At 44.2% G+C, this 21,198-nt stretch overlaps 1 protein-coding gene across 3 annotated transcripts; it reads right to left on the bottom strand.

Annotated features, from left to right (window-relative positions):
• Nucleotides 1–1,701: 1,701 nt before the first annotated feature.
• Nucleotides 1,702–21,185, bottom strand: pcdh10a (protocadherin 10a). Of its 3 annotated transcripts, none has more exons than XM_047578547.1 (5): nt 17,933–21,185; nt 16,773–16,831; nt 16,216–16,322; nt 5,583–5,743; nt 1,702–3,464 (listed from the first exon to the last, which is right to left on the bottom strand). In XM_047578547.1, exons 1-5 carry the CDS (start codon nt 20,477–20,479, stop codon nt 3,411–3,413), a joined length of 2,928 nt encoding a protein of 975 aa, XP_047434503.1. In that variant the 5' UTR covers nt 20,480–21,185; the 3' UTR covers nt 1,702–3,410. The 3 variants fall into 3 exon arrangements, with proteins under 3 accessions (XP_047434503.1, XP_047434502.1, XP_047434501.1); XM_047578546.1 differs by having other exon boundaries at nt 5,360–5,743; nt 17,933–21,182; XM_047578545.1 differs by lacking the exon at nt 1,702–3,464 and having other exon boundaries at nt 5,008–5,743.
• Nucleotides 21,186–21,198: the final 13 nt, after the last annotated feature.

Here is a 21,198-nt window from a genome sequence, read left to right as displayed (position 1 = left end):
TTTCACAACGCAGTAGAAAATAATCCAAATGACACTTGATGCAGCAATTATCCGGTGTAGAAGCCGGCTCATTTGGATCTACATTCTAGTTGCAGGTCTGATCTAAGGCAGAGGTCTAACTTTCAAATGTTCTTTTAGGCAAAGTTATTTAACACTGGCACACTGGCCCGTTAGTTTTGTTAAATGTTGAAAGGAAACTGAGACACCGTGCTGAAGGCACTGAAAGTGGAAATATTGTCAAACGCAGCTCTTGGTCACATTTGACATTGCATCTGCAGTAAAGGCAAAGCCATAACACAACGGAGTAAACAAAGCAAAGTCGTGGTATTTATACACACAGCAGCCCATGCTTTCACTGAAAATAGCCTTGATCATTTTCAGAGTACATGTTGATGTTAAGAAGAATTCACAGGGCAAAGTGATGGATTCAGTGCTAGAAAATGTTCAAAGATCTAAATAAAGAAGATTGAATTAAATATTATGTTTTAATGACTAGGATATTCAGGTTATAAGGGTTTTAGTGAGTAATAATAGTCCACAGTAGTAAGTGGGACCCTGTTGTTACTAAAATATCACCCATATTTCACTGTCTGATCAAGCTAAAGCAACCTGTGACTTTTTTTCCACATTTCCCAGTCTACTAAATAATCATTCTCTGTTTTGTTTCTGGGTAAGATTTTAATCAGAACCCTAAAGGCTTTCCATTCACGAAGCCAACCACCAGATCAGTCACATGCACCGTCACGTGTATCCCTGCTCCTTAAAGAGGGGTATCTTGTGATCGACACAAACAGATCATTTCTGTTTATAGGACGTCGAGGCAGGGACCGCTGCGTCTCCCACATGACCCCAGACATCATTTGCGGCAGCACACCCAGACTTCACTGCTCCTCTTCTTCTTCTTCTTCTTCTTCTTCTTCTTCTTCTTCTTTTTTGTTTCTTTGAACTTGTGCCAGGCCATGTGAAGATCACACTGGAGTGAAGGGGTGGGATGGGATTGGGATTTTTTTTTTTTTTTTTTTTTAAGGAGCTATTGAGGTCAGGGAATGAGGAAAGTAGAGCAAAACCATGGTGATTACATCTTGAAAATCCAAGACATTCTTTTGGGATAGCTGAGAGGCGTTTTATGAAAGTTCACATAATATGACAGCAGTAAAAGCAACGGAAGTGTGCTGGAAATATTTTTAAGTTAAAAATTCTTTTTTGTCTTTTTTTACAGACATTCATGGTCCATAAAGTATAAAACCCTAATGACTTTACTGATCCTCTGACCTTTTCTTCAGTTCCACCAGCTTAACATTTTTCCTTTTTAAATGAAACATCAAAATAATTGGCAGATTTTCCAAAAACGTTAAAGAAAGGCGACTGGACTTATAGAGTTTCTTGAAGACGCTTCTTCCACTTCTCCAAGTGGCTTCTTCAGTTCTTAAAGACTGGTGGGGAGTTGGGCGGTAGACAGGGACATGTGTGGATGTCAGAAATATTCATTTTCCCTTAAGTCCCGCTCTCTGCGATGATCCCTAGAGTTTGTACAGACAGTATGAACGATACAGACGCATTTGTATTTTTGCTGTAAAAGGAAAAGATTGTTCAGTGGAAACTAGCAGATGTTAGCATGACAACACACCAGACTAAGATGCTGAACATTGTTAACATGACACAATAGGATTTCCAGGTAAAGGTAACAAAACACACTTTAGAGAACTTCAATGACACTGTTTATTTATCACCGCTTCACCTGTGTGTGGTGTGTGTGTGTGTGTAGTCTTACATACTGCCTGTGTGTGTGTGTATGTCTGCGTATGCCTCTCTAGAATGATTGTAAAACCGTTCTATAATCGTACTGTGATACCCCCGCTTCCTGTACATGATCGGATATTCTGCTAGTAAAAGTACACAACAGGCCAAAACAACTGGTGTTTTCGCTACACACGACAAGGCCCAGCGTCTGTAAACGGTGAAAAGTAACAATCAAATAAGAACATCAACGGAATCCTTGTTTGTTGTGAAGGGGTTTGCTTTTTAGGCCGAAGCTTTCCTCCTCCGTTTTAATCAACACAGTTCTTGATTTTTGTAGCACTTGGTATTATTAGAATGAATGACATGAGGTGTAGAAACTAACCAATGGTTACACAGTTTTCAGAAAAAAAGTATATTGTGTGTATATGTGTATATATATATATATATAGTTATATATATAGATTTATATTCATTTATAAGCTTTTAAAATAGCACAGTAAACACTTTGCACACATGATAAAACCCACTGAATGTGTCTGATTGTTTATGTATAGGCCAATGGCATCAAGGGAACCACATCCATTTCACTTTCTCTGCAGTCAGCTCAGGAAGGAACATCAGAACCGTTGGTCGCTACTTTAGAAATGAGAACATTCATTTGTGGTACTTTATTGACAAACTGAACATGGGGCTCATGAGCTTCTTTTCTCCGCAGTGCGTTCTGTTCAGATCTCCTTCCTGAAGTGGCTAAACGTGAAAGAGGACTGAACCCGGCTCTGGGACACATGTGTCCTGTCTGTAACTGTAAGTTGGAATACTTTAAAGTCTGCACACTTTAACCACACAGAAAGAACAACAGAAACAAAAAAGAGAAGTTATATAAAGACAGTCAAGTCAAAAGACCAGAGATACAGAATTTATAGTACTGCACATTATCGCTCCTTGTCCCCATTTCTTTCATTTTTTTTTTTTTTTGTTATTTTGTTTTGTTTTGTTTTGTTTTTATACCTGTACAACACCTGCTTCCTCTCTCCCTTCGTCCACTTGTCTCTGGCTCAGTCTCTGGCTTTGCGCTCTGGTTTTCAGTCCCCCCTTTCCCCCCCTCACAGTCTCTGTACAGCTGGCTTAGTGGTGACCATAGAAATAGCTAAAGGGTTCCATGTGACGTTGGCTGACGTTTGTACAGAAACATTAGTTTTTTCGTTGTCATTTTTTTTCTTTTTTTTATGTAAACAGGCACACACAAATTTCTAGAGGCTAACTCCTCAGTCAAAAAAACAAAACAAAAAAACAAACAAACAAAAAAAAACACCTCCGTGAGTTATTCGGTCCTTCTTCGTCTCACTTGATTTGTATTCCTCTATTGGTTTGGGTTCCTTTCGTCTGTCTGCTGATGATATTATCATCTTCACATCATCGAGTATTTCAGCCCCCGGTCTCAGTCCTGCTGAGAGAAATAAGGCCTTGGATTGCTCCTTAGATATCTAGAGGTTTACAGCTACTCAGTGTTTATTTCTCCTTCCCTCCCTCAGCAGCCGCTGCCAAGGCTCCGTTACAGTTCGCCACCCGAGATAATGAAGTTTAACCAAGGTTGCTGTTGTCCAGGTTGCCATTTGTTTAGTTTTATTTCGCTGTCTCTAGAATCAGTGTTGGTGGTCTAGTACAGAAATTCACGCAGTATCCGACAGGTCCACGTGGAACGAGCTAGCAAATCCTTTTGCGGGCTGAAAAGACAGAGAACACACTTGTTAAAGACAAATGACACCCTGTCCCTTGAGGCTTTTTAGTGGCACAATCGGCTCGAAATATCATCTCTTGAAGGATACGTGCCACAAAGGACTCTGTGAAGTTATTTATACTCTCTAAAGCCTGGTCCTCGCAGTGTAATTGTAAAACTAATTTGGGAATTGGGTAAAAACATGTCCATCAGCGGAGATAAATGCTCAGAATTTGGTGGCTACATAATGCATGCATAGAAAATACACAGAGCACTAATTGCTTCATTAATTATCTATAAATGGATCATTAAACATTTAAAAATCTTTTATCAAGGCAACCCTGGTGATCAGAGCATTACCGTAGCAGCACACAATGCTATTTTTATAACTAGCACATAAAGTCTATTGGTTAATAGAGCCTCAGCCTCTGGGACCGTATTTTTACAGACTGATGAACAGCACAACCGTTTGCGGTGGCAGAGTGGGCTCCATTTATTTCATCAGGCCACGGGAAAGAAAAAAAAAAGTGGAAGAAATGGTACATCAGAAAAAGTAAATTGAAATAAAATAAAGTTGTGAGTTTTGGACCAGGCGAAAATGGAATGCATTTATCCCAACCCTGCGAGGCAGACGAGATGAGCAGACGTGTAGGCAGCTATATTTGGAGCAAAACACGCTCTAGCACCTAAAGGCTAAATACCAATTATTTTTCACACAGACCTGGTGTGCAAGGAGTAGATTGCCTGGCTCTGTTAAGTCACAAACAGGGAAGAAAAAGCAGGTTACGCCGCTCATCATTTACTTGAGAGACAACCCACACTCAACATGCAGTATCGTGGAGGATGGAGGCGGTTATAACATGGTGGTAACTTGACGGGAAATGAATTCTCTACTGAACATCCAATCCAATCCATTCTCTTAAAGCTAATGTATTCATGTAATGTTGGAGCCACCGCTCTTTTTCTAAGGAAACCCATTCAGCTTCTTTAGAAAAACTGGAGAGTCTTTTTATTCCAAAGGATAACCATATTGTTTTATTTGCCAAATTAAATCTACTTTAGACTGTAATAGCTTTATTTCCTTCTAGCAAAAAAATTATGTTCTTGTTTTTTCCAGCTGAAAAATCCTGACCTGGTGGTACCTCACCCACTCTTTATGTTGGATATTGATCCACAAACAAGTATAGAATTCCTTAAAGAACACTATCGGATTTAGTCCTTGTGAAGAAGAAAAAGAAGAAGAAGAAGAAGCGTGGGCTGTGCGTTTCACCTTTTTGAGTTATTCAGTAGGGAAGTCATTGAGGTTGGCCCAATGGAAAAATATGTCCTTTGCCCCATGAGATGATGTATCTCTTATTTCCTCTCTGTGTGCTCCAATTATGTTCTATCCAGTGTGTTTGAATGTACGTATGTGATGATGGCTTTAATGGGAACGTGAAGTGCGCTTGTGTTGATGACCTTTGCTTGTATGAGCATCAGATAAAAAGGATTCTGAGGGGACGTTTGGAGAAAATGAAAAAAGAAAGAAAAGGGGGCCACAGCAGACTAACAAGAGTCCAATTTGGATGTTGTTTTTTAATGAATAAGTCACATGATTACAGGCATCATTTAGGGTTAGGATGGGGTTAGAATAAGAATTTGGGGTGGGTTTTAGAGAAGGGGAGTTAGCAGTAGGTTACAATTTACATTCCAGAAAAGAAATGATAATTTACAAAAAGAAATAATAATACAACAAAACATAAAGCCGTATCTTTTTCTTTTAAACTCCTTAAAAATAGAAGAAATCATAGTTGATAATCAACATAAAAAGTTCAGATCAGATTCTTTGTCCCCTCCTTTAGTATCTGTACTGGACCAGACCAAAGTCATAGGGTCCCAGGGAACTTTCATACTGATACTCACAGAGAAAGGTGGGTTTGTACGGTAGGGTCCCCCTATCATACTCTTTCCTCTCTAGCGTGCTGGAGCTGTACTGCTGTTGTTGCTGATGTAGGTGATGGTGAAGGCTGTGGTGTGACTGAGACCTTTGGCCGTCCTTGCCAAAGGTGGAGAATGACCTATCGTTGGACGAGGCGGTGGACGAGGTCATGGTGAGTTGGTCGGTGAGGTTGACGGAGGAGGGTACCTCAGTGTCGGGCAGCGTGGCGTCCATGCCGGGGACGTGCAGATTGCTGCGGTAGTCCGGTCCCTGGCGCCCGTCTGACGGCACAAACGACGGCATCCAGCAGCGGTCGGAGTGGCCGAGGGCCTTGCACTCCTCTGTACAGTTGGAGAACAGGTCAGCGCCTGCAGAGAGCACACGGGCAGCATCGGAAGCGTTAGCGAGGTGGGGAGAGCCGGGCGGCGGGAAATGCAGATTGAAGAGTACATAGATATATGGCATGATAAGGAAAAGCGGAGATGGATCATGAGGGAAGAGGTGGCACGGATATTTGGAGTGGAAAGTCGAGGGAGAGACGGAGGAAAGAGACCAGAAGAGAGAACACAAGTTAGCAATCATTTGCCAATGTCACGAGCAGAAAAAGTGCAGCAAAAGCTATTCATCAAAGAGACAAGGCCAACATTGATGAAGCGAATTGTTTGTTTTCCTCCTCACCCCATTCATTCCGAATGAAATGTGCAATCAAAGTGATGTGGTGTTGCGAAAACATTTCAGCCCCCCCGTGCATCAACATCCTCAGACGCACAATTGATTTTGAAACGGCAAAAGACAAAATGTGAATCTATATTCTATCATCCTCGCAAACATGCAAAGAGAAAAAAGAAACGCCAATTATCTAAAGCAATTTGCACCCCCAACCCCCTCAAAAAAAAAAAAAAAAAACGGGAAAAATTCACTGACTGTTTAATCACACTGTAATGTTAACCATCCCTGTGCAAACAAAACGTGTAATAATTGACACGCAGCTATCGCCAAAAACAAAACATCAATTTAAAAAAAAAAAAAATCACATTAACATCTGAAATGATATAACAGAATAACAAACGCACTCACGTACACACACGGCAAGCATGAAAGAGGGACCAGTTATGTTAATTACACTCTCTTAGAGAGTATAAAGAGTGGAGGGGGGGCTGGTGGTGGGGGTGGGGGGAGAGTATGAGAGAAATTATAAAAGAACAGAAGACATGAACAGAGTCATCAGAATAATGAGACCCTGCAGCCCTTCTCTGCTCATGTGCAGATTGGATTTGTAGTTTTGCCCGTTTCCCAGTGAAGCCGGGACAATGCGGGGAAAGCCTCGGAACGGCGCGATCAAAGCAGGAGACAATCAGTTTATGGTGAGAGGAGGGACGAGATGCAGAGGGAGAGAGGGAGAGAAAGAAAGCGGACAGTCTGTAATCTGTGATTCCCCGAGGCTGAGGGGGCTTCAGATCAAAGGGTATACTTACACAAATCTATTGTACTGATCCAATCGACCGATAACCGCCGCTGTTTCTCTTTTACTAAACGCAAGCGTGTGCACACACAAACAATGTCGCGTAAAGACACGTATCAATATACATTAGCCTACACAGACAGAGATGTGTACGTGTGTACAATGGAACGAGGGAATCACTTTAGATATATATATATATATATATAAAATGGTAAACATATATCTTCTCAACTCCTCCTCATATTAAAACTACTCCTTTAAAACATGAGCCACTCATGTATTATGGATTATGTGAACCTGAAGTGAAAGAAGTGAGGAAAGAAGAATGTGTTGCAGCTCATAAAAAAAAAAAAAAAAAAAGACTGAGCACATTTTTTTCACTTTTCTTTCGTTTGCTCTGTCAGATTGAACGCTTCTGCTCTACTGGTCTGTGCATTTCACGCTCCTACACTGTGATGCCAATTTAACAAACTTCTGACTAAGACAGTGGAAAGTTGCCCTATTACCAGCCACTCAAAGCGATGAGCTTATGAACCTGCAGCAAGTGGTACTAGTGCAGACTTCCTCTGTCCTCTGTTTTTCCGGCCCAGGCTACACGCAGCTCAAACCTTCAGTTTTGATTCAGCATTCATCGGCATTCATTAGATTACAATGAATTAGTTCCAGCGCATATGCTTCTTTATAGATGCTTGAGTAGAGCATTAGCATGAAATAATGCGGCGGAGAGCGGATCTTTCACGGCGAAGATGGAAACACAGCATCATGTCTGTCAAGGCAAGTAAACAGGGATTAGGCGTGTAGGGTTAGTGCATTAGCAGTAAAGCTGAGATTTAGACCAGATTATATTTTTTCTGCTTTTTTATCTTTTGTACTGTTGTTGTGGAAAGCCAGATAACCAAGTAAGCAAAGAAATATATACCACTGAAAATGCTGAAGACAGGAACAGGCAGAAAAGGGATAGGTTCCAGCTGACTAAGAAAAGATTGCACACTTTTGAGAAAGCTTTAAAACTAATTAAATGGCACTCAGTGGCAGAACAGCTACAGCTTTGACTGAATTTACTGTAACGTTACAAGTTATAGCGTGTAAATGTCCCCCAGCGCACATGTAAATACCACATTTTATTAACAACGCCAGTGTCAACACATTGTCTGTGAACTACCAACTGTGACAGATTCTCTGTGTGTGTGCGCATTTGGTGTGTGTGTGTGTGTGTGTGCGTGTGTGCGCGCTCTGTGTGAATCTAATCTTGCTGCTAATTCAGGCCTCACAGGGAGAGAGAAAGGCAACAAGACGGCGCAGTGACCACAGAGCCAGAGGAGTCATGAGGCTCGCAGACAGGAGACAGCGAGGGCCAAACAGACGGGGGTGGGGGGGTGGGTAGGTTGGGGGGGGGGGGGGGGGTGCAGATTTCACAGACAGAGACAGCAGGCGGCAGGAGCGGCAAGACTGCAGGAACCATAAGGAAGGACAGGGGAGACCTGGGCTATCGCAGATGGAAAGAGAAGAGGCCAGAAAAGACGGGGGGAGACCCGAGCCTCGCAGATGGAGACGGGAGAGGAGTTAGACAGAGGTGGGCAGTGAGGGGGAGGACCTCGCCGGAAACAACATTAAAAATATCCAGTCTTTTCCCACATACACTTCAGCATTACCGTGCTGACATGTAAATGAGTAAATGTTAGTGAATGAAAGAAAGATATATATTGAGATTGTGTTTAAACTATATGTTCGTCAATATCGGATGAGGATCAAGTTTCCTCGCTAGGCTGCAGGAAATTACAGATTGATGTAAAATTGCATAGAAGCTCTGAAATACATTCACTATTTGACATGAGATTCTATGTTTGATTTTGAGGCGTTTTAGATTTTATATACTGAACTGAGAGGTTTTTAACATTTGACCCACTAGCAGATTTCTAAACGGATAATGAATTTCCCATGAAATGCAAAAATACTACAGATTGATATACACTTAAGCTGAAAAAAAGAAAAGAAAGACTGTAGGAGAATATATGTTTTTTATTATTTTTTTTTTGTATTTTACTGATTGCACTGTGTTTAATTGAGCAAGTTTTAAAGACATCAGGTGTCTTTTCAGTTTGTTTGCCTCTCCCCACACAATAAGCACCAGTCAATGCTTTTGCCGCCATTGGGCCGGTTTGTTTTTATCGCCCCACAGCGCAGGAGGGACGCGGCTCTGCAGCAGCAGCAGAAACAGAAACAACTGGACAAGTTCTATAAGGCTGCTCCGGGAGATGAGTGGCGTTTACTTGAATTTACCCTCCAATTCACCCCCAGAGCTAATGTATATTCATTATGTCTTAAAGGTTGGTGCATATAAATCATGGCATTTCTGTTAATTCCCACCTTGTAGTTAGCCTTTAGCCTTTTAATGGACTTTTCACAAATTAATTTCCTCCTCTGACACGTGCGGGTGTTGACCTCGGGCCCTCCAATCATCTCTTGCGCGGATAAAGCTGCTGCCGGCCACGATGCGTCCGCTCATAAATGTGCAAGCAAATCAGCAGAATGACTGAAGCGCAGGTGCAAAAAAAAAAAAAAAAAAAAAAACACAAAAAAACACACATGCAACTCTGCAGAAAGCGCGTTTATGCACGCACCTGCACACGGATAAAGAGTTAACGCTGGAGGATTAAGAGAAAGCTCTGCTCCATATTTCTCATATCTCTATTATTAAGCAGGCACATGGGCGTATTGTACTCTGGAGATGATGTGTAAATATAGTCTGCAGCAGTCACTGTTTACCGTATATCAGGCTTGGAGAAAGTCATGTCACAAGCTTCCAAACTACTCAGTGATTTTTCCCTGCCGGCTCTTGAAAAAAAAAAAATAAAGCAACATCAACACGTATGTTTGCAAACACACACGCACTTCAAAACACTTTCTTAACGTGCAGCTATGTAAATATACGCGAGAAAACAGACAGACGGGCCTTGCGCACATGACACATAGTGGCTGTTGATCCGCGCGAAGCACCTTTTCTTCCTCGGGCAGGAAGCAAAACAACAACCAAAACAGTGAGTGGCAATGACAGGCCCTGCCAGCAGCCCTATCTCTCATCGTGACCTCATCAGGCAGGAAGAACACACATCCACACACACACACACACACACTCTCTCTCTCTCCTCCTCCTCTCTCTCCAGCACACACACACACACACACACACACACACACACAGAGAAAGACACATGAGGAGATGTAAATGATGCGCACAATACAAACACAATCTACTTGCTAATAAGCAATCAGCACTCCTCTTCTTTTTTTCCATTTCCTTTTTTTCCCCCATTACATCTCTGCGTGTTTCTGAAATCCCTCATCGCTGTGATTTGACTAATTGCGCTGTCTGACATACATCCAGCAACTGGGAGCAGGCAAACGGAGGAAAACAAGAAAGAACGAAAGAAAGACAACGAGCCCCGTGTTTGAATTCACTTTGTGCGTGTATTGTATATGTCTACACCGCTCCTTCCTTCTGCTCGTTCGTCTTTGTCTGTCTCCGTCTCTATTAGTCCCTCTGTGTCTCTTTTCCGATCTGTCTCTTATTATTTTCTGTCACATTTAATCGTCTCTGCTCGTTTCTTCCTCTCCCTTTATTTATTTATTTGTCTCTCTTGCCTCTACAAAGAACACACTCCTCATCCCCCAGGTAGACGGTGTCTTCAATCCATACCTCTGTTTTTCATCTTGTCTTCCTCGGTTCCAGAGAGGATACAGACACAAAACGTCAATATTTGGACAGAAGCGCAGGACGGCAGGGGAGTGTAGCATAGCTTCCTTACACGAGATGGCCAGTGAGGCTGTGATGAGTAAACCAGAGACCTCCCAGGGCCAAAACACTGCAAGATGGCTCCCACAATCAGCAATGACAGACAGAGAAATAGTTCCCAGCTACAGTTTTCATTGTTTGTTCCTCAGCAACTGGGCTGCGAAGGAGAGCCAAGATGGCCGCTTGCCCTAAGAGTGTCTCCTTGATGAATATCAGCCCTTACTGTTAGCACAAAGGTTCTGGATGCCCTGGCTTGTATGCTTTTCATTACTTTGACCACTCTTTGACTGCAGTGAGCTACGGTACACAGCCTTGACCAGACATAAACATGAACACGCTGAGAGCTCCTCACTGCACCGCACAAACATAACTGCTCTTTTTTTTCTTACGTCTGGCCCTCATTTCTGTTCGTTATCACGAAATGTACTCACAGGAATAATTCCAAGTGCAGTGATGAAAAGGAGGCATTTTATTTACAACCTCGTGACTGGAATATTTTGTTAAGGTTTCGCTGATATTTTTGGAAATAGACAGACACTTTAAATATTGTAATTTCGACACATATATTCTTTGCAACTTCGTGTCTATATTTATTTTGAGAGCTCCATTTTCTATATTAAGTGACCCCGCTTGATGGATTCTAGGCACAAATGGTTGCCGGTGGCAGCAAAGGTTCTCATGACTTGCGGCTGATGTTGGCACTTGAACACCCGGCGCGTTGCAGCCACGAGCTCAGGAGTTTCATTTCAAGACAGCAACAGCTCATGTTAGCAAGGTAGCAGTTGTTACAGCAAACCTAATTTGAGTAGCTAGCTAGTAAATCTTCTGTGTCTGGGGTTGAGTAATACTGACTTAAATCACTTGAGCTCGGAGCTAACGCAGAACACACCTAATGTCATTTACAGCAAAACCACTTAATGATAATAAATCTTAGTGTTCTCTTCCAGGTAATTCTGGCTAATGTGATGGTTCAGAATGCTTCTTTGTGCACTCGATGTGTCCCAAACTGCTGTAGTGCAGTGTACAGTATGTTCTGTATCATGTTGCAGTAGAAGGTAATTGTAGTTACTGGTCACATCAGGCTAGTAACACATACTCTGATTCTTGACGTTTTTTTTTTCTTTTTTTACAGGATGTTTCATGTTAGCTTCCTACCGGCACACATTATACTTCTGTTTTCAAAGGCCCCTTGCTGAGGCAACAAGAATACATCTTTTTCTCTTTTTGATTTTCTGTTTCCAGCTAAATCGTTGCACTTTCAGACACTCCAGCACAGAAAGTTAGAAAGATTTGGGTCCTCCTTTTCATTTATTCCAGAGTTGGGAAAATATCCCGTCCATTCAGAAAGCTGAGGACCAGCTCATTTGTACCTGAGAGGACATTCATTAAGTGGCTCAACAAGGTGTTTCGTTGTAATGGTAATCTTTACCGAACCTCCTCTTATTGGGAGTCTTATTGTCGTCTAGCTTAAGCAAGTTACAAAAAGATGACGAGAAATGTAAATGTAAAATCTGAGCAGTGTCTTTGGTTAGTTAAATAAAATCTTTGCTCGTTCTCTTTATCTGCTCTGAATGTCATTGACGTGATTTCCAACAAACCATTCAGGTTACAAGAAGAAGTGGCATCTTCACCTGGAACAGGCAAAAAGCCAACGGATTTTAATTTCATCATGTTTATTTTTTATATATATATAATAACATATATATATTCTCCATAGTATTTACAATTTCTTCCTCTGCCTTTGAAGCTTTGGGTTTGGGTTTTAGTCTGTAATTTCTAAGAACTTCCACAGCATCATCTCATTCAGAGTTTGTCCTTTTTGCTCTCATTATTTCTGGTCGTGCCATTCCCTAAGATTAATTGTTTTCTAAAGGATGCTGCTGAGTGCTGGCTGATCTAAGCTTTGCTGCCTTTCCTTCGCCTCATGCCTCAGTAAGTGGAATATCTTCACGTTTCGCCTCATTGCTATTTTTCAGCTATTTTCCGTCACATAATCAACAATCAGTTTAACTGAGATCATTATGAACTCTCTACTCCTCTGTGTGCGGACTTAAAATGCTTTTTGTAATTTCATCACTTTGCGAGTGCAGTCATTGTGTTGTTGGCTTTGTCAATTTTCAGCTCTTTTTCCTGCCCGTTTTCTTTTATCATGTATTTTTTTGTTCTTATTGATCTTTGAGTTTTAATATCTCGACCTCATATTTTGACCTAAATCTGTATTTCTGTAATGACCAGTCCTTGAGCTCCTGTCTTTGTCTGTGTAGCGGAGCTGAGAGAATATCTCAAACCTCTGTATGCTAAATTCCTCTGACAGCACACTGACATGGGAAACTGCAACATGGTGCCCGCTACTAATTCATAATCAACCATCTAATACACCGTTGCCACAGTGATTTAATTGTCCCATTTGTCACGGCTGTTGTTCTCACCAAAACAAACGTCATGATAATGATCATTTCCAGTCTCCCACCCGTCACGCAGCCTTCCACAGCTGATCGAACGTTTCAGAGATGCCAAATTATTTCCCAAATGAATATTTTATCCTCTCTTATCTGACACCTTTTTTTCAGCTTCTTCTTCTTTTTTTTTTGCTGCCATCTCCTATTAGGATGACGAGGGAAATGATGTGGAAAACGGTACCTAATTTGGGGAAAAAAAAAAAAAAAAGCAGGTTGTGGGGATCTAAAAGGTGGCGCTCAATCAGTAGCGTTTTGGCTCTTGATGCAGCGGCGCCTCAGTCCCAGCACGCCGCTCTCACAAAAGCCATTTGCCCACTTTTTAAAGGTATCCGCCGGTATCCCAGCCTCACAGGCAACGTCCATTTGATTTAAAACCACGTCAGGAGACTTATTTTCTAAAGTGTCAGACGAGCGGCCGAGCGGGAAGCTACGACAGGTGTAGTTGATGATATGCCAAGTGGAAATGGTTTCCCCTTGATTTGAAATATTCCTAGGTGCACCAGAAGAGAGAGTGTGGCGCGCAGTCCCGCGAGGAAACCTTGCCTGTAACCCTCCTTTGATAATTGCTATGCAAAGGTTCTAGAAATGAATTACTGATCAGCCGAGTGTTGCGGAAGGCCAACGTGTGGGGGAGACAGAATGAAGGATGAGACCCTGCCACAAAGCCAGGAAGAGAAAATGTGTGTTGCAGACAAGCGCGCGCGCACACACACGCACACACACACACACACACACACACACAGAATGCAAGAATATTTATATGCATGGTAAATATGTGCTGCATGTCCACACAGCTTGCGTAAAAGTGCACGGTGGCCCGAGCTTTTGTAGTTTGCCTGTCTACTTGAGAACTCTGCACAAGGGGGGGGGACATGAAAAACAGCACAAGGTGTTGACCTGACCTCCAAATCCCCCAGACCCAAACTCACCAAGTATCTGTGGGGTGCACTGGAACAAACCTAATGTACAGAGGCCCTTCCCCTAAACCCATAGGACCCAAAGGCTCCCACTAACGACATCTTCACCCTCAAAAGGCACAAAATCCATTCTTTGATGAGTCACGAATGTTTTGGGTACCTACACAATATTAGAAACGTGGTCATAATCTTATACCTCATCAGTATATATATAACCAATTGAGCAATAATGACAAACACACAAACCAACAGCACTCCCATCCTTGTGAGTCACACTTTTAGTTCGAGACACAAATGTGCAATGGGTATGTTTAGCTAGAGGGAGTGTTCTACATACCTGGCAGATCGCCAGTAACTGCTACTTCCCTCCTAAAGTGAATCTCATTTACGCTTCCCAAAGCCCTGCCTTAAGGCCTTTACAATACAGATGTCACCAAACCTGCACAAGTGCATTACATACAAGTAACATTTCTATACCTACGACAATCGTTAAGCTTTAAACATGCACAAGCTCCATCTGGTTTTGTTTACAGAAGTTTGAGAATCACTAGTGTCCCTCTTTCCAAAATGCCATTCGTGTGATATTACCTCCCATGGAGTGATAAGCTGTTCCCTTCTAAATCCAACGTGAGGAACAAATGTTTCCTCATATGAAGTATAGAGTACAGCACCAACTGTGTCCGCTCCCAGGCCAGCGCCAAGTGAGCGTGCTCGGAGCCAAATAAAGCTGGGGGAACGTTTTATTGGTTCAGAAATGTAGGCTAGCAAACCGACAGGAACGAACTCAAGACAATTTTCCACCTAAAATAAGTGTTGAGACGCAGTCTCAGGCATGTCCTGGAACATTGTGTCAGGGCTGAGTCCTTACTGAGGACTAAGGCTATATGTATATGTGAATATGTTAAAATATGCATCACATATTCACATAGTCTATGTTTCATGTTATTTCTTCTCCTCATGCTTTTCTTTTTTGGAGCAATGCTTGAAAAACAGCCAAACTCACATTGTGATGGAAAGCTTCCAACTCTGGCTTTATGTTTAAAAATGTGTGTTAATATTTATTTAGCAAAACAATTTATTCCAGATTAAGAAAACAAGGAGAGCTTGGATCTCTTCCAGTTCTGCGCTGCAGTCTTGCACAGTTTGACCTTCCCAGGCTGTTTCATGAGAGAGGGCAGGGAGTGACACCACCTCTGCTGCATACCGGCTCTCTATTTTCGCTCGGTTCATTAATAATGTCAAACACAGTGGAGCCTAATGAGGGGACCATTCACTAGCCTACATCACCTATCTGATCTCCACTATTTGTATTCCCAGCACTGAGATGATATTTGGCAGGCTCTGGTCTAGACAGGGGTCTTACACACAGCGTGTGGAACAATCCCTCAGAAGGAAAGGGCAGTTCAATATGAAATGAGATTTTGTATTGCTCCACTTTTTGTCTGACTCCGCTTTGATCAATAAACAGGTACTAACCTAATAGAATTTTAGAGAGAACAAGGAGAGGCTCATGATAAGACCTAAAGCCTTGTCTGAAGAAATCTCCTGCGCAGCAAAGTGTGTGTGAGAAATGAGAGTCCGTAAATAAACCTGACATGAGAGGGCAGATGAGGAAATGTTCCCTAATTCTGACATTTTACCTTTGATTGTACGAAAGAAAGAAAGAAAGAAAGAAAGAAAGAAAGAGAATTACAAAGCCACTAATGTGCTTGATCTGTGGAAGCTATTACCAACACAATACACTGACTGTGTAGCTGATTGGAATGCTTCTCATTATATCAATTTAGCCTCCACGCGGTTCCCTTTCACTTGAGTGAACCTATTGATTTGTGCCACTAAAGCTCCATAGGCCTCACACTGCCTGACTGCGAGTCGCTGTCTTTTCAGCACCACTCGCGCTGAAACTGCAGCAGGGTTACGAAAGCGAGGGTGAAAGACAGAGAAGTGGCTCACCCCCCAAATATCCCTCCATTTCACCCGGCTGTGAAATACAATCAACACCTCTAGGGCCCGGCTCATACCAGCCCCGGAGCAGGGCCTTCGAACACTCATATTAAGGAAATTAAAAGTCACCGGTCCGCACCAACAACTCGGCATTATCCCATTCACAATCAAACGCGCACTATTGAAAGGGATCAAGGAGGCGACGTGTGGGGACTGAAATGATGCTGTAATTAGGCTATGTGATGCGGGGAGAGGGGGGGAAACTCACCGGCTGAATGACCCCGGTTTGTGGCGTCGTGGTCACTGTCGCCCTGCTCGCTGTCTCCGTGACCGCTGTCTTTGGAGCTGACGATGTCTGCCTCTTGGAATGCCGAACTAAAAGAGGTGTGCAGAGTGGAACGCAAGATAAAGGGAGAGGAGTGGGATTAAACGAGGGACGGAGAGAAAGAAAGAGGGGGAGAATCAGAAATCTGCACCGCGTTATTACGGTCACGGTAGCCGTCAAGACTCTAAATTGGATGATACACATGGCATGTAATGAAATCCAGCATTAGAGCTGTAATAGACGCTGCTCTGTCTGTTATGGGACTGATGCCAAATTGAAGATGAACGTTATGGATACATTGGGAACCATGCTGCGTCTCAAAGCTACAATTAACAATGTGGAATATACGGGATTCACACTGGGTATAATATTCGTATCTGTGAGGCCTGTTGGATGTTAGAGGTCCTCTGATGGTGGATGATATGTGGCTCATTAAGCAGTAGTGTTTGATGATAAGTCGGTGAATGTGTAACAGAATGTGTGCGCGTGTGTGTCACTACCTGTTGACACGTCTGGGTCTGTCCACCAGATAGCTGAGTTCTGCTCGTTGGTGTTTTGTCTGGAAAGGCCACAAAAACACACGTTTTTATCACATGCAATGTCAAGTCAATCCACGAGAGAAGGAAGTTCATTACAAAACAAGGGAAACATAATTAATCACGTATGCACACACTGGCTGTCAACGTGTAACTGTGTCAGAACAAGCTGTGGCACGGCAAGGCGGGGCACCGATGGTGCGCTCATCCACTTGGTGACTGAGTGGGCGAGAAGAGACGAGAGCAGGGGAGAGTAGGTTAGGGAGGCGATTGAATGCGTAAATGATTGAGCCGCCCGATGCTGAAACTGAACAACCTTTGTTCACGGTGCTGCCGTGCCGGGTCGTGCGCGGAATACTTAACGCACAGCAAAAGCAGGGCTGTGTGCATAGCGGGTCTGGCTCCTTTCCAGCCACACCGCAATCAACAAAAAGCCGTAGACTGAGCACTTCAGGGCCGTTAAGTCACTTATCTCATCGGCTCTGATATTTGACACCCAAACTTAAAGTACTTTATCAAATGTAACCAAGCTACTGCCAAAGAAATGCTAGCAGGCTTAAGGCGCACTGTTTATTGATCCCCTGTTTAATTATAAAGACTCTACATTATTTTTGAAACGCTCTGACCACAAATCGCCAGGCATAGGAGTAAAATTTGCCCCTAGGTTAAACATGCGAGAGAACCCCTTTCCCCAAATAGAAAGTAAACACATTTATTTTAAAAACAAGTGTCTTCCAACTTTGTGGTATAAAAAATAAAAGGCTTTTCACGCAGTGAAATTCACGAGCAATTTTGGCATTTTAGGAACGATTTCAAAGACGATGTGACAGCAGAATATATCTAAAAGGCCACATGAGATTTAACAATCGACTTGTCCAGTCATCGTGGCGCATGCCAATGATTAAAGGCCACTGTGCAGAGGAACCGAGTCAAGAGCAGATTCCTCTCTTTATTTGTGCGGGACTGGACTGGATAACGGCTTTGATGTAACACAGACGCAGCTGTTGATGTATAAGGATCTTCAGAAAATTGGGTTAACTCTTTAAATTGCAGCAGTTGTAATGCATCTGATGGTGACTTAAGTGGAGCCTTGGGTAACAAAAGCTGATTCAGTCCTCTCTTACCTCATTAGAGAGAATGCTGCCGTTAGATATAATGTCCGGTTGTTGGTCGCTGTAACCAGTGACTATGGCGCCGCAGGGGTTGGTGTGATCTGTGTCAGTGCTACGGGAGGGGCTGCACGGTTTGAGGAACATCAGATCCGTTTTGGCGGACTCTGGTGTCAGACACACCTGGTAGCAGTAAGAGTTCTGGTTCTGGTGGTGGTGGGAGCCGAAGCCCCCTCCCACGCCGCCCACACCAGATTCCTCCACGGGCACTTGCCCCACGGGCCCGACCCCTGACGTCACATTGGTGCTCTGAACTAACATGATGTCGGATTTACTTAGCTTCTTCTGCTTCCGGCCACGAGCCTGCCTGCTGCAGCACGAGCTGCAGCACAGGCAGCAGTCACCGGCGAGCAGGCATGTGTACAGGTTGAGTTTCTTGTCCTTTTGACAGCGCACGGCCAGCACGATCATCGCCAGCAGGAAGATAAAAGAAACTGAGCCCAGAGCGATGATGAGAATCAGAGTGAGGTCAAGGGAGGTCTCCTTTGCCTTGGAGGCCGAGCCACGATCCCCGCTGCGGCCTTCGACCACGCTGTCCACTAGGATTACACTCACACTGGCGGAGGAAGAGAGAGGGGGCTGCCCGTGGTCCCTCACTTCGATCAGCAGGTCGTAGTAACCCTGCGGGTCCCGCTTCGGAGAGATCCTGCGGGCTGTCCTCAGCTCTCCTGTCCTCCAGTCCATGCGAAACATCCCCATCTCGTTGCCCCGCAGGATGCTGTAGGACAGGCGTGCGTTCTCGCCGTCGTCCGCATCCATGGCCACAATGCGCGTAACTAGGTAGCCAGGCTCTGCAGAGCGCGGCAGGTGCTCTTTGGCTGTGCCGTTTTTGCCGATAGGGGCAATGACAGTAGGTGCATTGTCGTTTTGATCAACTATTATCACGTTTACAGTAGCATTGGAGAAGAGCTCGGCAGCGCCCGCGTCCTTAGCCTGGACCATAAAGCTAAACTCCTTCAGCTGCTCGTAATCAAAAGAGCGCAGCGCGTAAAGGTAGCCGGTGTCCTGGTTTATGGACACATACGTGTCAACAGACATGCCCTGTATGTCACACTCCAATATGGAGTAGGTAATAAGAGCATTCTGTCCTATATCAGGGTCCAAGGCGCTCACGGCGTGAATGAAAGCACCGGGCACGTTATTCTCAGTCACATACACATCATAAACAGCCTGCGTAAAACGGGGCGCATTGTCATTCTCGTCGGAGACGTGCACTTTAATGGACTTGCTGGTAGCGAGTGAAGGCTGACCTTTATCTTTGGCCACCACCGTGATTGTGTATGAGTCTGTGTTCTCTCTGTCCAGCGGCCCGTCGGTTACAATGGTGTAGTAGTTTTTAAAAGACGATTTCAGCTTGAAAGGGACGTCTCCCAGTATCTCGCAGCTCATTTGCTCGTTCTCACCGGAGTCTCGATCTGAGACACTGAAAAGTGCGATCACGGTGCCCGGAGCGTCCTGCTCGCTCACCGATTCGGTCACAGTGCTGAAACCGATCTCTGGTGTATTGTCGTTCACGTCCACGAGCTTGACCAGCACTTTGCAGTGCGCCGGGACCGCATTAGCTCCCATGTCTTTAGCTTGAACATAAATCTGGTGCGTGCTGCTCTCTTCATAGTCCACCTCACCCGCCACCTCTATCCTGCCCGTTCTGGCATCAATGTTGAACAAGTCTTTTATCCGTGGGGTGTTATGATTGCTGAAAGAATAAACTATTTCCCCGTTTTGTCCCTCGTCAACGTCCGTGGCGTTCAGCTGTATGACCAGAGTGCCCACGGGAGAGTTTTCCTGCAAGTTAACCGTGTACACAGAGTGCTCAAAGGTGGGCGCGTTGTCATTAGAGTCCAGAACTTTAACGACCAGGAGAGCCGTCCCGGTCCGCTGCGGGATGCCCCCATCCACAGCCGTCAGCACATAGCGGTGCACCGCCTGCTGCTCTCTGTCCAGCGGCTTTTCCAGCACCAGCTCCGCGAACTTGTTCCCGTCGCTCTGAGTCTGCACGTCAAGGTAAAAATAGTTATTATTCGTAATGGCATATGTGCTGAGCGCGTTAGTGCCAACGTCGGGGTCGAAAGCGTTCTCCACAGGGAAACGCGTGCCGGGAGTAGCGCTCTCAGAAATTTCCACGGAAATGTCTGTCTCGGGAAAGCTGGGTGGATTGTCGTTGATATCCATCACCTCAATCTCCACGCGAAAGAGCTCCAGCGGGTTCTCCAGAAACACCTCCAGGTGCAATAGGCACGGGACGGTCTGCTTACAGATTTCTTCCCGGTCAATTTTCTCCTTTACCATGAGCGCACCGTTCTCTAAGTTCACCTCCAGATAAGGTGTCCGTGAACTAGGCACCGTCTGGAAGCGGCGAGCGGAAAGTTTGGTAATGTCCAGCCCCAAATCCTCAGCAATATTCCCAACCACGGAGCCAGGTTCCTGCTCCTCTGGAACGGAGTAACGTAGCTGAGAGACAGCTCCATCCAGGATGGAGAGCAACAATATTAACCAAATCATCTCCTCTGCCTCTGTCCAAGTGCACTTAAAGACGAAAAAAAAGTGTTATTCCTTTTTCTTACGAGAAATGAACATTTCCCATTCTCTCTGTCCGTAAAAAGGCAGTGAAATAAACAGCAACAAGGCTGCCCGACTCTGAAATTCCTCTCCTCTGCCTCAGGTCAGTGGAACATTGTGTCGTTTCAGCTGTGAGAAGCACAGCCATTTGATCCGAGCTTCTCTGTTTTAATCAATTCTGCACCGGTCTGTGAGTTTTGGCGTCAGCGCAAACATCGCAGGCTGGAGCCAGGACGCAGAGCCAACACTCCCTGTGCACAGAACAGACTGCTCCTTCTTCACAGAAAAGTCAGGAAATTCCACACGAACAGAAGATAAGATAAGCAAAAACTCCTATTTTACACCGCGCGAGAACCTGTAACTAAGGTTACGTTTAAAAAAAAAAAAGAAGAAAGTGTCAAATATCAAGACTTTCTATCTTTCTCTGTGAGGATGTAATCACTGCGCCTAAGCGCTGAAAGCGGATGATGTTCTCAGCTCGGCTTCTGTAAGGCGAGTGTGAGCAGCGGGGTTGGTTTTGCGCACAGCTCCTTTCCCCACCAGCCAATGATATTCTCAAACACCGGGTGTAATGGCACCTGATTGGGGCTCGGCAACGCCAGCCAGAGCGCACATCGGACCCTCATAACAAAACCAGTTAAGTGCCTCCGCGCTGCTCGCCT

Source organism: Mugil cephalus, chromosome 2, assembly GCF_022458985.1.
Source record: "Mugil cephalus isolate CIBA_MC_2020 chromosome 2, CIBA_Mcephalus_1.1, whole genome shotgun sequence".
NCBI lineage: Eukaryota > Metazoa > Chordata > Actinopteri > Mugiliformes > Mugilidae > Mugil > Mugil cephalus.
Note: the sequence above shows the minus strand (reverse complement) of the source record. Positions and strands in the feature narration are given on the sequence as shown.

What these genes read in the sequence shown, in the direction of transcription:
- pcdh10a (XM_047578545.1), bottom strand. Translation starts at nt 20,479, where the DNA reads ATGATTTGGTTAATATTGTTGCTCTCCATCCTGGATGGAGCTGTCTCT. An exon ending in GCAGCATTCTCTCTAATGAG is followed by an intron (nt 16,832 to 17,932) that starts GTAAGAGAGGAC and finishes TGGCCTTTCCAG; the next exon opens with ACAAAACACCAACGAGCAGA. An exon ending in AAACCGGGGTCATTCAGCCG is followed by an intron (nt 5,744 to 16,215) that starts GTGAGTTTCCCC and finishes TGCTCTCTGCAG; the next exon opens with GCGCTGACCTGTTCTCCAAC.